We start from the raw sequence: 16534 nt of genomic DNA on the forward strand, positions 1-16534 counted from the left end.
GATGACATCTAGGTGGAGCTATTCCATTATTGAATGTGTAAGACAGTCTGACTTGCTGGCCCTGAGACATTAGTCCATTTCAGCTTCTCATCCAGGGCTTCTTCCAGAGAGCCTTCAGGCAGCCAGCCACACAGGGGAAATGATTCTCAGAGCCATGTCATGAACAGCAAATGGTGCTGGGGTGGCCTTCGTTCTGCTTTATTGACCTCAGAGTACCCTTTGGTACTTTGGATATCATTTAGAAAACAAAAAAACCACATACACAGTGGGAGGAGGAACTCGATCTAGACTGGTACCACTTGACCCCAAAGAATTCCCCAACCAAAGTAGATTTATATAAAATGCCAGAGGAAAAATATGAGGCAATGTGGTGCTGAGCCAGTTGGCAGTGGGGCAGTCCATGATGGTGTGGGCAGGTCACGCCTCCTTCTCGTAGGTTCGAACGCTCACTGCACTGCCATGGGTGAGTGTCTGGAAGGAAAGACAGAATCAGATGGGGAGGAGCAAGGAGGGCCTTGCATCCCCTCTCCCCTTATCCAGTGATCATCACCTGAGGTCCTGCTGTGTGCAAGGCACCTGACATATGTGTTTGTTCTGATGTAAGTCTTTTAAAAATATGCATCATAATCCTGTTTTAGAGGTGTGGAAAATGAACCTAGAAAGAGGCATTCCTCTTCTTCTACCATTCAGCTTCCTTCAAGCTTAGCATGGAAGATAGTGCCTGGCATATAGTACACAGAGATGAAGGAAGTGTCCAAAGAGGGTTGGAGACTTGGCTCAATGGTAGAGAACCCTCCTAGCAGGTTCAGCCTCACAAAAGAAAGAGTCAGAGACACTTGAGAAGCAACTGTGCTAAGTAAGGTGCCAACTCTCCCTTCCCCTAAACTCGGGGCAGTATCAGGACCCAGGCCCTGAGCCCTCATTTCAGTCTGGCATATAGAGCCAAGTGCATGATCTCACTGTAGAGTGACCAACGAGTATTTGGTCCTGTATTTTATATCCTCACAAAGCTGGACCCCTCACTCCCAACGCTTTGAGGACCCCAGCTTCATATGGGTGCCAGAAGGCAATCAGCACATTCTGCTGACCCAAGGATGTCAGCAGTGCAGAGGCCCACCAAGTGGTTGCTCCTGGGTCCAAGTACAGTCTCCAAACAGATTTGTGGTCCCCGACATCAACCACACACTGAGAGGTGGGCCTGGGATAGAGAGGGGCTCCTGCCAGTCAGTGCCTTCCTGGATCACCAGCCTGCCCTGCACGTGATCATGTAGGGATGCTGGGATGGGAAGAGGGAGCTGCTTCTAGAGAGCCCTGCTTTCTGCCTGGAGGGGGTGAGGCAGCAACAGGAGGGAGAAATTAAGGCTGTGGGTCACCTCTGTTCCTCCCACCTCCCTGATGCTTTCTGCTATGAACACACGATCTCTTCCAGAGTTCTCTGCAGCTTGCAAAGGTTGCTTTGGTGATTGATTGCTCATTTTACACTCTCACGAAAAGTGAGGCTTGAATCTTAGCCCATTGTGACGCCAAAGTCATGACCCTGCCTCTCCTATCCCATCTCCCTTTCAGGGAGGCTTTGACTTTGTAGAACAGGCTTTGCTGAAGGGGCAGTGTAGTGACTAAGCAGCAGAGGCTCCCAACTTGCCCATCTTACCAGGATGAGTTTCCCGTCCCTTAGTTCCCGCACAAGCGTTGTCTCTTGCCCATCCCACTTCTGCACATGGATAAGTTTGCCTCCATCCAGCCTCACAATGGACTGTGGAAAGAGGGTTGAGGCGTGAGCAGTGATCTTAAGCCAGGATTGAGGGGCGGGGTGGGTTCAGGGCCACAGAAGACAACCTCTGACCCCAACTCTAGTGACAGTGCCAGGAGCAGAGCTCAGGCAGCCCGCCTCCATCCTAGCCAAAGTTGGATGTTCAGGTTGCCCTCAGCCTCTGGTCCACAGTTGACTGACAAGGGGAGGGGCCTAAGATAGGGAATACATAGAGAATACATAGAGGCAGTATGGCAGAGCAAGAGCGCCCCACCCAGAAGTACTATGATCCCGGTTGTGGGACTTGAACTCTGGGCCTGGGTGCTATCCCTCAGCTCTTCAGCTCAAGACAAGTGCTCTACCACTTGAGCCATAGCACCACTTCCAAATGTCTAAATTCCTTAGAAGATTCTTCTAAAGGACTTCCACTTCTGGTCATGTCCTCCCTTCAGCGGGCAAGGTCTCAGAACTGTGTCCTTGGAGTGTTCCTCAGCCCTGGCTCAAAAGCACTTAGCCCTCTGGGAGCTGCCAGCATGCATCAGCTGGTTCCCATTGGCAGCTCTCCCAGGTCTCCTCTAGGAATTTAGGGGGGATAGGCCAGTCTCAGGAGCCTTGACTTAACAGGGTTCACTAGGAGACTGGGAAGGTTGTGAATATGTTGGGGTCACTCATTTCTTGCTGTCCTATCTGTATACCACTTTACCCCTGGTTCTCATTCCCCTGTGTTTTTGCCACTCAGATTAGATTGGCCAATAGAAGGCCATAGTGTTTTATTGGGGTTCTTGTCCCTCTGTGGTTGGCAGCCACTTTCATCCTAGGGAAGCTACCATCTCTGGGCACTATCTCAGCTCTACTGCCAACCTGCTGTGTGATCCCAGGCTGGACTATAGCTCTTCTTTCTTTGTAAGCAGACCAGCCCCTACCCTGTTTCTGGAGGCAACTGAGAGGAAGAGGAAACAGTGAGGAGCTGAATTTCAGGGTCATGGGGTAGAGGATGCTGCTGTAGGGCTGCCCTGTCAAAGCAAGGCTCCTGGTTTTCTCTCCCCTGCCAGTCCCAGTGCTGGATGCCTGAGGCAAGCTGCCAAGACAGGCGCCATGGGCTGACCGCTGAAACTGGAGGTATGTGCCTCCCATCCACCCCTGGGAAAGGGAGCAGATACCCAGGACCACATGAATACCCATTCTAGGGCATAGCTCTGCCTATCTTCACCACTGGCAAAACCTGGGAGCTTCAGCTTGCAGAAGAGGAGGCACCTGAGTAGGGCTCAGCCTCTTGTTGCCAGGTGCCATCTTTGTTGCCAGAGGCCTGGATGACCTCTCTCAGGAAAGGGCCCTGGCTTCTGGGCATCGTTCCTAAAGCACTTGAGGTCACAGCCATGACCACATAACTCCTCCATCTATGGAAGAGGAAAGCAAGCCAGGGCTGCGTACCTTGCACAAGGTCACCCAGCTGGGGCCTCAGAGACACTGAGGTTAGAAGAACATCCTGGCTCCGGGTGCTGCCCACTCCGCAGCAGCCAGCAGGGCTTCCCAAAAAGGGAGAGGGCCCTGGGGCACCCCGGCACTGAGCAGCTTTGTGACCTTGTTTTACTTAAACCCTCAGTGTTCAGCATCAAGGAAGCTAGCAGCCAGCCAGCCAGTCAGTCCCTTCAGGGTCTCAGCACCCTCTTCCTCCCTGTCCCCTCATTCCCCTCACTCACCTTGACCTTCCTGTCATCAGCTGTGGTCTCGTCAAACTCCACCTCCAGCTGAAAGCTGACCTCCAGGTTCTTGAAGGTGCTGTGAGTCTTTATGGTGATAATGTCTCCATTCTTCTCAATGATTGTGGTAGGTTTGGTCATACATGCCACCTGCCTAGTAGCAAAGCCCACACCTGAGGGTGGGGAAAGGGAAGGTTAGGAGTATAGGAGCTTGGGCAGGGAGGCACTGTACAAAAACTCCAAGAGTAACTGCTGTCAGGAAACAAGTATTTATTGGGCTGGGAAGGTGGCTCAGTGGTAGAGCGCTTGCCTTGCATGCATGAAGCCCTGGGTTCGATTCCTCAGCACCACATAAGCAAAGAAAAGCTGGAAGTGGCACTGTGGCTCAAGTGGTAGAGTGCTAGCCTTGAGCTGAAGAGCTGAGGGACCGCGCCCAGGCCCAGAGTTCAGGCCCCATGACCCCCCCCCCCCCCCCACACACACACAAAGTATTTATTTTTGGCAGGAGTTTGAACTCAAGTTGAGGCTCATGCTTGCTAGGCAGGCTCTCTGCTACTTGAGCCACACTTTTTTGCTTTAGTCATTTTTCAGATACAGGCTTAAGTTTTCTCCCGTCAGCCTCAGACTCTGATCCTCCTGCCTTTGCATCCCAATAGCTGGGATCATAGAAGTGAACTACCTCACCTAGCTTATTTGTTGAGATGGAATCTTACATTTTGTCTAGGCTGATCTGAACCTGAGCCTCCCTCCCCACAGTCTCTGCCTCCTGAGTGGCTGGGGTTACAGGTATGGGCATCCAGCTCCACTCTCAGAGCCTTTGGCTATTTTATTCAGTCTCCCTCCAAGAGTAACTGCTGTCAGGAAAAAAGTATTTATTGGGCTGGGAAGGTGGCTCAGTGGTAGAGTGCTTGCCTTGCATGCATGAGGCCCTGGGTTCGATTCCTCAGCACCACATAAGCAAAAAAAAAAAAAAAGCTGGAAGTGGCACTGTGGCTCAAGTGGTAGAGTGCTAGCCTTGAGCTGAAGAGCTGAGGGACAGCTCCGTGTGCCTAGTAGACAGATGGGAAACAGGCCTGCCACATCAAGTTAGTAAAATTGCAAAGATGAGAATAAGGTACTGACTACTTTGGATGGTAAGACTCCAAAATATGCTACCTGGCTCAGACCTTCCTGTCCCCTTGAAGGGTTGATATTTTATTTCCATTTTGTAGATGTAAATACTGAGCTGGATATAAGCTCTTACAAATAAGACTGAAGCCCTGGGCTCTTTTGGCTCCAGAGCCCTTTTAACTGCCCAGCCGCACCATGACCTGAGGCAGAGCACCAGGCACCTGGACAGTTCTACCTGTGGGCTGGAGCGAGGCTAAGCAGTGTGCTTAGCTCCATTCCTCGGCTGAGGTGAGGCCAGTATGTGAAGTGGCGTGTCAGCTCTCTGAAGGTGCCAATCACAGTGCTTGCTGGAAGGTGCACTATATACGCTCCCCATAGTGTTGCACTTAGTGCTGAGACAAACCCTGAGAGTAGGCTTTATGATTCAGTTTACAAATGATGCTCAATAAGCAAGGTGTCTGGTCTGAGATAGGAGTAATTAACCTAGATTTTCAGTGTCCACCTATTCCTACTGTCTTGCTCTGCACAGCCTGCATTCAGTCCAAGCACCAAGGTCCCCAGATGTGTCTGTGACCTCTGGTAAAGCTGGGCCTCTAGCAGAGGCTGAGAAACCTGGGTTTATGGCCAGAGGGGCTTCTACTGCCCCAGTGCTGATGCAGCCCACCGGCCTTTCGGCTGGGAGCCTTGACTTGGCTTTGCCTCATGTAGCAGAGTGAGTTGCGCCAGCCACATAGTCTAGCACAAAGCAGGGCTTTGTCACTGAACCAGGAACTGTCTTCCTAGAGCCTACTTCGAGGTGGGAGTATTTTAGGAAGAAAACACTTATGCTGTCCTAAGAGAAACTAAGCAAACTGGCTGACAGAATTTAGACTTAAAAGAGGTGGGTTTCAATTAGGAATGAAGCCAAAGCTATTTACTGAGAGCTGTGTGGGCTTTTCGCTTTAGTGGGCCTTAACCTTTCCATTTGTGTGGTAAGGAAAGCTGGCTGGCTGGAATTTCGGCTTCCTAACCTAAGCTGCTCTGGGCTAGATGTACTTTCAGTAAGCACATAGGAGAGCATGTGCTTAGCATGCTCGATACTGGCTTCAGACCCCCACAGTGCATAGATACACAAAAGCTGTGCAAACATAGTGGGGCTTCTGGAGACCTATTCTCTAGTCCATATTAGATCAGCATAAGGTAACAAGGCTGATATGGCTGCCACGACTCAGGTGTTTGACCTGTGTTCTCTTTGAGAACAAAACCTTGTCAGTCCAGTTTCCCTAGCAGTTGCCTAGGAATTCTTAAAAATGGTTGTCTTAGCCGGGTGCTGGTGGCTCACACCTGTAGTCCTAGCTACTCAGGAGGCTGAGATCTGAGGATCCCAGTTCAAAGCCAACCCGGGCAGGAAAGTCTGTGAGAGTCTCATCTCCAATTAACCACCAGAAAACTGGAAGTGGCGCTGTGGCTCAAGTGGTAGAGCGCTCGCCTTGAGCTAAGAGCTGAGGACAGTGCCCAGGCCCAGAGTTCGAGAACCACAACCAGAAAAAAAAAAAAAAAAAAGAATGGTTGTCTTATGGCTGGAGGCATGGCTCAAGTAGTAGAGTGCCAGTCGAGTCTCTGATTTCAAACCATGATACTGCCAATACAACAACAACAACAAAATTGCCCTAGCTGGGTGCTAATATTTCACTCTTGTAATCTTAGCTACTCAGGAGACTGGGATCTGGAGAACTTTGTTAGGAGGCCAACCTGGATCTCGGAGACACTACATATACAAAATAACCAACACAAAAGTTGGGCTGGAGGTGTGGCTGAAGTGACAGCACTAGCTGAGCAAGTACAAGTTCCTGAGTTCAAATCCCAGTATAAGCCTAGCACTGATGGCTCATGCCTATAATCCTAGCTACTCCAGGGGCTGAGATCTGAGGACTGAGGTTTGAAACCTACCTGGAGAGAAAAGTTCATGAGACCCTCCAAATAACCAGCAGAAAGTGGGAAGTGGAACTGTGTGGCTCAAATTGGTAGAGTGCCAGCCCTGTATAGAAAAGCTAAAGGGTAGTGACTAGACCCTGAGTTGAAGCCCCAGTACTGGCACAAAACAAATCCTGGTAAAAGTTCAAACCCTAGTACCATCAAGAAGAAGAAGGAGAATGGAAGAATTGCTGCCTTACTGTTGCTCAGTGAAATCCTAGAAGGGATCATTTGTTTGAGGCCAGCCCAGGCAGTAACCAATAAAGAATAGGTATGGTGGTACATACCTTTCATCCCAGCTAGGCTAGAAGAATAAAGATTTCAGTCTCCTGGATTAATTAATAGAGCACCTTGCAAGGCTCTGAGTTCAAACCCCCCAATATTGCCCCCCCCCAAATGGCTGCCTCCCTAGAACCACTGGGCACCATGCCCCAGGATGAGGTAGGTTCCACTGAGAGCTAGGGCCTCCACAGCTACACTAAGCCTTGTCCAGGATAGGACCAGAAGTGGAGGGGAGACCGATCCTTAGACACACTTTTCCTATCTTCTGTGATCCAGGCCTGTTTCCTTTGGAGGAAGTCCTGCGACCTAGCACAACAGTGACTACCAGTCCTGCCCAGTCTTCACTCTCCAGGGCTGGTGAACTAGGACAGTGCAGCCAGGAATGTTAGGGAAAGGATGCCATCATCCTGTCCCAAACCAGGAGAGCAGCTCAGCCAGCCTCTGGGTAAGCAATTCATACCACCCCTCCCTCTCCTGGGGCCTACAGTATAGCCCGAAGGGCTGTGGGCTGTAGCTCTAGATCCTGTTTTCATCTTAGTTCTGCTGTGGGATTTTTTTTTTGGGGGGTGGGGGGGAGTTGGTCATGGGTCTTGAGCTCTAGGCCTGGGTGCTGTCCCTCAGCTCTTCAGTTTAAGGTGAGCGCTCTACCACTTGAACCACAGCACCACTTCCGGTTTTCTGGTGGTTTATTGGAGAGTCTCACAGACTTTCCTGCCCTGGCTGGCTTTGAACTGCGATCCTCAGATCTCAGCCTCATGAATAGCTAGGATTACAGGGGTGAGCCATGGTCACCTGGCTTGGAATTTTTTTTTTTAATGACAATTTTCCATCCTTGGGCCTTTTACTGTTCAATAGTCCAGGTATGAGAGCTCCAAGGTCCTTTACTTATAAGATTCTTAGAAACTGTTCTCCATGCCAACACCAACCACACTGCTTTCTACCTCCTCCTAGGCTAGTGACCCTTTAACAGGTCTAGGCTTTACTCTGGGAACCTCTGCTGCACCCCAGACGTCCAGTGGCTGTTCTACACTGAACAGGCCCGCAGGGAAAAGCCTGGGTGGGGGTGGGCATCTAGCCACACCCTATCACTAGACTCCTGGGCAGCCAGTAAGTCTTGGTTACTTACGGGAGGGGGGAGGGAATGGGCGGGGAGACAAGGTCAGCGTGGTGAGAAGGAGGGCACCTTCCCTAACCCTGGTCTCTTCACCCACAATCTATTCACCTGTTCTTACTGAACCTCCTGTTTGGGGGGATAGCACACTCCCTGTCTACCCCATTCCCTTTCCAGACTCAGCCGCGGGCCCCCACCCCCATCCCCACTCCCAATTTCCCGGCCACCCGTGTCTCGGTTAATTTTCTTCCCCAGCCTCCTGCGCGCTCGCGCGCTGGATCCATCAACCTCCTCCCAGTCCAGATCCTGTACCCCGCTTCCTAGAAAGCACGGGGGCACCCAGCACCAGCGCACAGCGGCCTCCTCCCCGCACATCCCTGCCCGGGTGGGTGTCCTTCCCACGCGCCCGCCCCGGGACGCAGGAAGCAGGCGCGGAGCCCGCAGGCGGGGGCGCGGGGCGCACGACCACCCGGCCCCGCGCCCTGAGCCCCGCGGCTGGCCGGCTCACCCAGAGACTTGAGGTACTCATCAAAATTCTTGCTGTCCGTTAGCTTCCAGGTGCCCACGAAGGCGTCCACCATGGTGAGCTGGGCTGCGTTGACAAGGCACTGGGGGCGAGTGGGATGGAGAGCAGGGAGTCCTGGGCCAGCGGCTCCGGGCCACAGCGGGTGGCTTTAAATAGCCCTGCCATCACGTGACGAACCATGGCCCACCCGCCCCACCCCCTCCTCCCCCACCCCGGGCTCCCGAAATAGGAAGCCCTGGGCGAGCGCTGCCCCGAGGGGCTGGCGGGGGGCGGGGGGAGGCGCCCCGGCCCCGCCGGTGCCCCCCCGCGCCAGCGCGCGTGCACACGCACGGGCAGGACCAGCCTCCTCCCCAGGCTTCCGCAAGGGAAGCTCGAGGCACGGCCGGGCGCACGCCGGCCGCCGGCTTCCTCCCTCGAGCCGTGCCTCCCCGAGACGGGGCTGGAGGAGAATGGAAACCCGTGCTGGGCACTGCCGGATGCTGGTGACACTGACACCGCTGTCCTCACGACGCGTGGACAGCCCGAGGCTGGGGGGGGGGGGGACTGTCAAGGTCACGCTTAGTAGGTGAGCCGGATCCCAGACCAAGTCTGGGTTCACTGTCTCCAAAGCCCCAGCCCGCTCCCGCCCGCCGCGGGCACCGGGCACCGGGCACCGGGCACCGGGCACCGCGGTGGCTGAGAGCCGCCCTCGTGTCCTCACCTGCTCTGGGAGGAAGCGTGACCCTTCCCACGTGCCTGCCCCACGCGTGCTTGCCCCTCCCTGCGGAATGTTTCCCGCTGGTGCCCCCTCCCCTCCTCCCTCCCCTCTTCCCTCCCCCCTCCCCTCCTCCCTCCCCTCTTCCCTCCCCCCTCCCCTCCTCCCTCCCCTCCTCCCTCCCCCGCCCCTGCGCAGGTATTCCCGCGCTTCTCCAAGCCCTGGGCTCAGGTCTTTCCCCCTCTCCCTCGCCATCTGGAAATGCTGGACCTTCAGATGGTTCCTCCAGGCGCTGACAGCAAGTCCGCAGCCGGCACAGACTGCTCCCTTTCTTAGTCTACTGTGCAATTGTTTGACACTTTAAATAACATTAAGGCTCACCTTGCTTTGACTTTTATACCTGGCCACACGAAGCTTTTAAAACAAAATCCATGAACTAGGTGTTGGGGTATTTTCCTTTCAACCTTATAGGCGTTCCTTTTATAGGAAGTTGCACAAAAGCCGATTCATTAATTCATCACTTTTACATCCTCCCCCCCTCTTTCCCCTCTCCTCCCCTCCCTCTTCTCCCCTCTCCCCTCTCTTCTCTACTTTCCTCTGTATAGCTCAGGCTATCCTCAAACATGCCACCCAGGTCTGGGGGTGGGGCTCAAGTGGTAGAGTGCTTGCCTAGCAAACAAGATGCCCTGTAAACATTGTGCCCACCTTTAATCCTCAGCTCCACCCAGACATGCTGGCCCCTTTCTCTCTCTTCCCAGACCCACCTGATTTCCCCTCTATCTCACTTCCTATCCCCAGACCCTGCTGCTACCTAAATAGTGGAGGCCTCCATGTGCTTTTTCTTCCAGAGACATATGGCGCCTCTAATAAACCTTGTAATAATCTTTCTCCTGTGCCCACCTCTGCATAGTCTCCTGGCATGGGTGTAGCAGATCCTTTCATGGATCCTTTCATGCCCTAAGTTCAATTCAGCAAGGAGGGAGGGATGAGGAAAAGATCCTTCCGTCTGCATTTCATGTGTGCAGGGATCATAGACCTGTACCACACCTGGCTTAATTCAGCGGTCATCAAAGCACTCAGCACTGGAGACTATAAGGTGGAAGGATGGAGGGAGAGATGATGGTTGTCTGAGTAAGATCCTGACTCAAAGTAAATAAGTAGACAAAGCAAATGAAGCACCTGTGTCGTGCCCACCTTGCTATGGAGAGAGACAACAGGGAACAGGATACCCACTCAAGTAGCTCCCCTCCAGATGTGACTGGAGTTCTATGCCAGAGCCTCCAGGGGTCCCAGCATGTCACTACAAAGAAAGTAAACAAAAGAAATGAAAAGAAATGAATGAAAATTGCTTAATCAAAATGACAGTTTTTTGTTTGTTTGTTTCCAGTCATGGGGCTTGAACTCAGGGCCTGGGCACTGTCCTTTTGCTCCTTTGTTCAAGGCTAGTGCTCTACTTTAAGCCACAGCTCCACTTCCAGTTTTCTGGTGGTTTCCCAGGTTGGCATTGAACTGCAACCCTCAGATCGCAGCCTCCTAAGTAGCTAGGATTACAGGCGGGAGCCACTGGCACCCGGCTCAAAATGACAGTTTGGGGAAGACAGAAAAATAAGTGTTTTAGCTCACCGTGGGGGTACTGCCATGCACTTTAGATTTAAATGGAGGAACACCCAGAGAAGGAGGTGAGAGGTCTGCATAATTCAGCAGTCTTGGTCAAACTGTGGACTGGTTGATCTCTATCTCAGTTCTAGTTCAGCAAGGTGGTGGAAGAAGTCCCTAGTGCTGGAGGTGACAGTGCAGTTCCATGCAATGACTGTCCTTGTTTGGGGGTGGCCTCATCATGAGGTGATGTGTCTGAAAGCTCTTCTGTTCCTGGAATCCAAGGTGACTTTCAGGTACCTCTTAGGGATCTGTGAAAGCAGATAGGAAGAGGCCTCAGTCATTCTGATCTGTATGCCTTCTGCCTTTAAAGGGATGAGATGGGTTAGGTGCCGCTAGCTGATAGTAACATGTGCATGTACACAGCTAAGCAGGAGTCTGACCCAAAGTTGTAAGACAAAGGAGACAGGAAATGAGGGCAGGAATGCCAGGTTTTTCTCCTGCCTTTACTTACCTTGTGGGCCCAAGTCAGGAGTCTGTGCTTTTCAGCAAAAGCATTTTCTAAGTACCCATTAGACAGGGAACATTCCTCGTGTGACAATTCTGGGAAGCCCATTCTGAATTGGGGACTCAGAGGAAGAGGAGTTTAAATGAACTCCTGACCATAGGAAGGCCCTGAGCATGAGAGCGTGGTGTGAACTGTACATCAGCCAGCAGAAGGTGTCCAGGGTAGATACAGAGCAGTCAGCGCTGGTGCCAGGCCAGCTCTGCCACATGCCTGTAGTATGTGTGTGGCAAACCTTCCTTCCTGGACCTCTGTTTGTTCTGCACGCCTCCCTTCCTCTGTTCCTGGAAGAAGGCAAGTGAGGAAGAGTCCTCTGTCTCACACACCCCTACCTAAGGCTTTGATTCCTTTGAATAGTCCAGTTGCCAGAATTGAGAAGTTCATTTCTGCCAGAGTTACAGGGACAGGCCTCAGGGCTGGGCATGGAGCCCCAATAACCTCACTACCTGAGCAGATGCCATGGAGGGGAGAGTTTCTAATTCAAGGTCATAGCCTTTAGAGTGTGAACAGGGTCTCCTTTCCTGACAACTGAGTGGCCAGGCACTCAGGAGTGTCTCTACATAGCCCTTCTATTGCAGGCGTGGGAAGCTGTGGACAGACTGGCAGGTACTACCCTGAAGATCTGTGTTCCGGTCCTGATTCCACTGGATACTAGTGGTATGGCCTGAGTCTTGATTTAAGCCACTCTCATCTTTGAAAATGGGGGTGTTTAGGGAGCAAGGGCAAGAATACACTTAAAGTCCAGAGCATGGCTCGCTCAAATACTCGCTGCTGCTCATACTGCCGTCATGTCATCAATTATTGTCTGTTTTGTTTTTGAGAAAGTGTCTGTTACGTACCCCAGGCTGGCCTCAGACTTGAGATCCTCCTGTTTCAAGTACTGGGATTGCAAGCCTGAGTGGCCACGACCAGCAGATGTGAGTCTTGAGGCATCCCAGACCAATTACCCTGCTGCAGGGACCACTCTAATCCACTCATCAAAGCTGACTCCTTCCTTTATGGTTTCCATCCTCCCTTCTAAGTATGAACTTTTCTCTGCCTCCCTGGATGCATCCTCCTTGCTCAATTACTACTCTGGGAGAGGAGGATCGCCTTGTCTCTCTTCCTGCTCTCCTTTTGCCTTCGGTAGAACTAGATGAGCCTGAAACATGTGGCAAGCAGCAGAACACCAGTGCTTGTCAAGAGCAGCATTTCCCCAGCCCTGGCCCTTTGGGGATGTCACTGTTCTGTTTCCATGGAAACTGTGGGCTGGGAAGATGGAGAAGAAGAGAGATGAGTAACTAGGAGAGAGCCAATGAGATGGGGCAGCTCCACCGGATGATGCATGGGGCCATGGAGAGGGGAGCAGAAGGAGGTCTGCTCAGCATGTTCAGCTGTTTCCTGGGCCCTCCCTGCCATCTGGATGCCTCCATCAGAAATGTGCTTCTAGCATGGGAGAGAGCCTAGAGGCAAAGGCCAAAGCAGCTGAGTGGGGCTTTTCTGAACTAGGAACACAGAGACCTCATTTTACCCCTCTCCCCACCATCCATAATACTCCTCATCACATCCCTAATACCTACATCGGGGAGTTTTTCTCTTCTCCAGTATGGGTAGTGGGGCCATGGACTCAGCAGGTCCCCAGCTTCTGAACCACTCCCCTGGTGCATAGCATGTTCGGTTGGGAAAGAGGCCTGACTCTACATCCCAGGCCTGACACTTACTAGCTATGACCTCTGAGTCATCTTTCCCTTCAGTGGATTACAGGGTTCTCAGAGTTGTCTTAAGGATTACAGGAGAGAATAAATGGGGTTGGGGTATGAGCTCTTGGGTAGTATGTATGAGGTCCTGGGTTCAATCCCCAGCATCAATGAAAAAGAGAATAACTAATAAGCTAATATTTAGTGAGTGGTAATTCCCTCCTCTTTCTCCCTTCCAGGCTTCCTTTCCAGGACAGTCAAATGACCAAGTCACTGTGAAACCCTGAGTCAATAAGATAGGGTCTGTGGCCAACTTCTCCTGAGGCCATGGAGCTGCTTTCAGATATTACAGGTAAGTGTTATCCTCTCTTCCTTATTCCTCTTTCAACAATTGGTCCAGCAGGGAGCTGGTGACTCATGCCTATAATCCTAACTACTCAGGAGGCTGAGATTTGAGGACTATAGTTCAAAACCAGCCAGAGGAGGAAAATCTATGAGACTTTCAATAAACTACTCAGAAAAAGCCGGAAGTGGTGCTATGACTCAAGTGGTAGAGCACTAGTCTTGAGCACAGAGAGGCTTGGGAACAGAGCCCAGGCCCTGAGTTGAAGCCCCAGGATCAGCAAAAACAAAAAACCGGAAGTGGAGCTCTGGCTCATGGAGTAGGGCACCAGCCTTCAGCATAACAGCTTAAGGATAGTGGCTAGGCCCTGAATTCAAGGCCCCTCCCCCTCACACACACACACACACACACAAAAAGAATAGTCTGTCCAGCCTACTATAATGGTCATCTCCTATGGCCAGGCACTGTGCTTGGCTCAGTAGTAACCCAAAGGAGACAGGAGAGCACAGCACAGCACAGCAGAAGGGAACTGCCGCCACAGCAGAGTGTTCCTTCTGTGGTAAGAAACCTGCTTCCCTGTTTCCCAAGAGTTTGGGAGACTGTGGGTCCGAGAGGACAAATGGGGGCAACCGGTACAGGTGTACTCAACACTAATTTACTTCTGGGAAACTGCTGCCTATGGCCACCGCTCTCCCAGAAACAGAGCAGTGCCCTTCCCTGCCCCGGGAACAGTGGCAGCCAAGGAGAAGGGTCCTCTTCCTTCCCAGAAACCAACCCTTCTCTCTCGGTGACTAACCGAAGGGAGCCCAAACTCCTTGGCCTGCTCTCCTCAGTTTCATTGATCTAATCTATTACCAAATATCCTGCTCTGAGAAGCAAGCCTGGAAGGTGGTAGAGAGTTCAGTATCTCAAATGAATGAGTCAGGAGTGAGTGAACTAGCTCCACTAACTTTAAGGGCTCTGGACTTGAGTTCTAGTTCTGCCTCTCTTGCTTATATACCAGCCAGTGACCTCTGGTGCATCTTGATCTCTTTAGGTCTGTTTATCCATGTGTAAAACAAACAAACAAACTAACCCATCAGGATCTGTACTTAGCTGGCCTCCCAAGGACTCAAGAGTCTGAGACAGTGTACATGGGTGGGAATGCAGGGCAAAGGTCATCTCTCTTCCAGCCTCTTTCCCTGGCTGTATCTCTCTTGCACAAGTTCTGTTTCATGTCATGGCCCAGTGCCCTAGCACCTGCTGCTTCTCCTGCACCCACTTCCCTTTTGCCAGGCCACCAGGCTCATCTTCCGCTGCTTGCCTCCAATGCTCTTTCTGCCTAGCCCCTACTATCTTTTATTTCTTTCTTTGTTTATTCCTTTGTTTTTATTTATTTAGTACCAGTACTGGGGCTTGAACTCAAGGCCTTGTGCTTTCACTTAGCTTTCTTTGCTCAAGGCTGGTGGTCTATCACTTGAACAACTTTTCTACTTTGGGGTTTTTTTTTGCTGGTTACCTGGAATTAAGAGTCTTACAGATGTATCTGCCTGAGCTAGCTTTGAACTGAGATCCTCAGATCTCAGCCTCCTCAGTAGCTAGGATTACAAACCTGAACCACCGGTGCCTGGCCCCTACCATCTTTTAAACACTATGAAGCTTTCAGCTTCACTGTCCAGTCTCTGGGGAGCCCAGTATCCCCCATCATGGCCCAGACCCTGCTCTGATGTAATCTACTGACCTCTGAGTCTCTCGGAGGTCAGTACCAGAGGCTCTCTAGGGTTGAACAGGCCTGTGTTGCCCTCTTCTATGCGTGGTGCCTGGCAAGTGTTTGGGTAATTGCTTAACATTAGTTTCTCCAGAGCAAAGAGAGCCACTGGTCCACTCCAGTGTTCTCTTTGCTTGAAAATTCTGTTCCTTCTCAACTTTCTTCCTGTCCTCTTTTCTCCCTGCAGCACCCATGGGTGGATGTAGAAGGGACTGAGTTCTCCAGACAAGACTCACCCTTCTGGTTGTTCCTGGTAGCCTGGATCTCAAAGACAACTTTCTTTGAAGACAGGGCTATTCCTACGAAGTAATGAAACAAAGTCCCAGCCTTGGGGTTGACTCTGCTTCCTCCTCCCATCCCCCTTCAAACTACAGTTTCCTCCTTAAATGAAGAAGTTACCCTGCCAAAATCTAAAATAATCTCTAATTAGATTGGGTAGTATGCTTTCCAGATTGGTATCTACCCTCCCTGTGGCCTGGCCTCTATCCCCTAATTTTCTGTCCCTTCTCCTGGCCTTAATGGCACAATGGTCATACCTCAGAGTGCACTCTGTTCAGGAACAGTCTGCCCAAGATTCTAGAAAGATCCAGGAAGTTCCAGGAGGCTTGATGAACCCAGTTGGTGAGGAAATGTGACCACTGTATGTTCTGGAATGAGGAGAGCTGGCAGAGGGTGGATGTTGGCCTTGGGAATCCAGGGCCAGGCAAGTTCCAGGAAGCAGGTAGAGAGCCAAGGCCATAGCCTGGCTCCCGCTTTTCTGCGGACCTGTGATTGTCAGGGGCTTGCCTGGAGGTCTAGGGGAACAGCCTGTGTGGACTCCATAGTAAACAAGGATACTAGGTGAGCAGAAAAAGTCCACCTGTAGAAGGACTGGAGCCCCTGGAGAGATTGTGTCATTGTGCTAGCTAAAATCTATGGATCCCTTGCCTTGTGCCAGTGCTAGACTCAGTGGTGGTTGTCTTTCATCTCCATCCTGGTGTGGAGCACATGGGCAGCAAAGATGGCGCTGAGAGGGGGTTGAGTGGGCAGAGCCTAATTTACTATAGAGCACATGGGCAGCCAAGATGGCGCTGGGAGAGAGTAGAGTGGGCAGAGCCCAATTGACCTGCTGATCAGTGCCTAACCAGCCCGTGAAGGCTCAGGTGAATGATAGGGTGTGACCTTGACAGTGATTGGTTCCTCTTCCTCCCTTATCATGCCACCCACCCTTTTTGTCTTTAAAAGGGGTTGCTCTCTGATAATAAATGAGTTTTCTACCTGCTGGATTTGGCTCCCCGCTGTGTCTGATTGTCTCCCGGGCTGAGGGAGGCTGGGGAATGGGCGAGCGCCGCACTTACCTTTCCTCGGACCCTGTCTGTCTTTCGTGGGACGGATGAAGACCCAACATCCTGGTAACAATGCAGGAACTGTGTGTGAGTCCTCTCCCAGATTTCAGAGGAAAGCCAGGACCTGAACTCAACAGACCAACTCTTCACTGCTAT

The 16534-nt window shown here is 51.8% G+C and overlaps 1 protein-coding gene and 1 long non-coding RNA gene across 2 annotated transcripts; one reads left to right on the plus strand and one right to left on the minus strand.

The window, feature by feature from the left end:
- Window positions 1-160: 160 nt before the first annotated feature.
- Fabp3 (fatty acid binding protein 3) lies at window positions 161-8569 on the minus strand. The gene is made up of 4 exons (XM_070008787.1): window positions 8415-8569; window positions 3451-3623; window positions 1652-1753; window positions 161-471 (listed from the first exon to the last, which is right to left on the minus strand). The coding sequence occupies exons 1-4, from the start codon at window positions 8485-8487 to the stop codon at window positions 418-420; spliced, it is 402 nt and encodes a 133-aa protein (XP_069864888.1). The 5' UTR covers window positions 8488-8569; the 3' UTR covers window positions 161-417.
- A 3070-nt stretch (window positions 8570-11639) lies between these two features.
- On the plus strand, window positions 11640-16252 carry LOC138818002 (uncharacterized). Its single transcript, XR_011368950.1, has 3 exons — window positions 11640-11944; window positions 13203-13315; window positions 15241-16252. It is a non-coding gene; the product is annotated as an uncharacterized lncRNA (long non-coding RNA).
- Window positions 16253-16534: the final 282 nt, after the last annotated feature.

The sequence above is a fragment of the Dipodomys merriami genome, unplaced genomic scaffold (assembly GCF_024711535.1).
Source record: "Dipodomys merriami isolate MVZ:Mamm:240054 unplaced genomic scaffold, mDipMer1.0.p SCAF_71, whole genome shotgun sequence".
NCBI lineage: Eukaryota > Metazoa > Chordata > Mammalia > Rodentia > Heteromyidae > Dipodomys > Dipodomys merriami.

Bases quoted from the DNA above. Each gene is read 5' to 3' on its own strand.
- Fabp3 (XM_070008787.1), bottom strand. From the start codon at position 8,487: ATGGTGGACGCCTTCGTGGGCACCTGGAAGCTAACGGACAGCAAGAAT. The intron at 3,624-8,414 runs GTGAGCCGGCCA...CCCCACCCTCAG, and splicing joins TGAGTACCTCAAGTCTCTGG to GTGTGGGCTTTGCTACTAGG. The intron at 472-1,651 runs GTAAGATGGGCA...CTTTCCTTCCAG, and splicing joins GGGACGGGAAACTCATCCTG to ACACTCACCCATGGCAGTGC.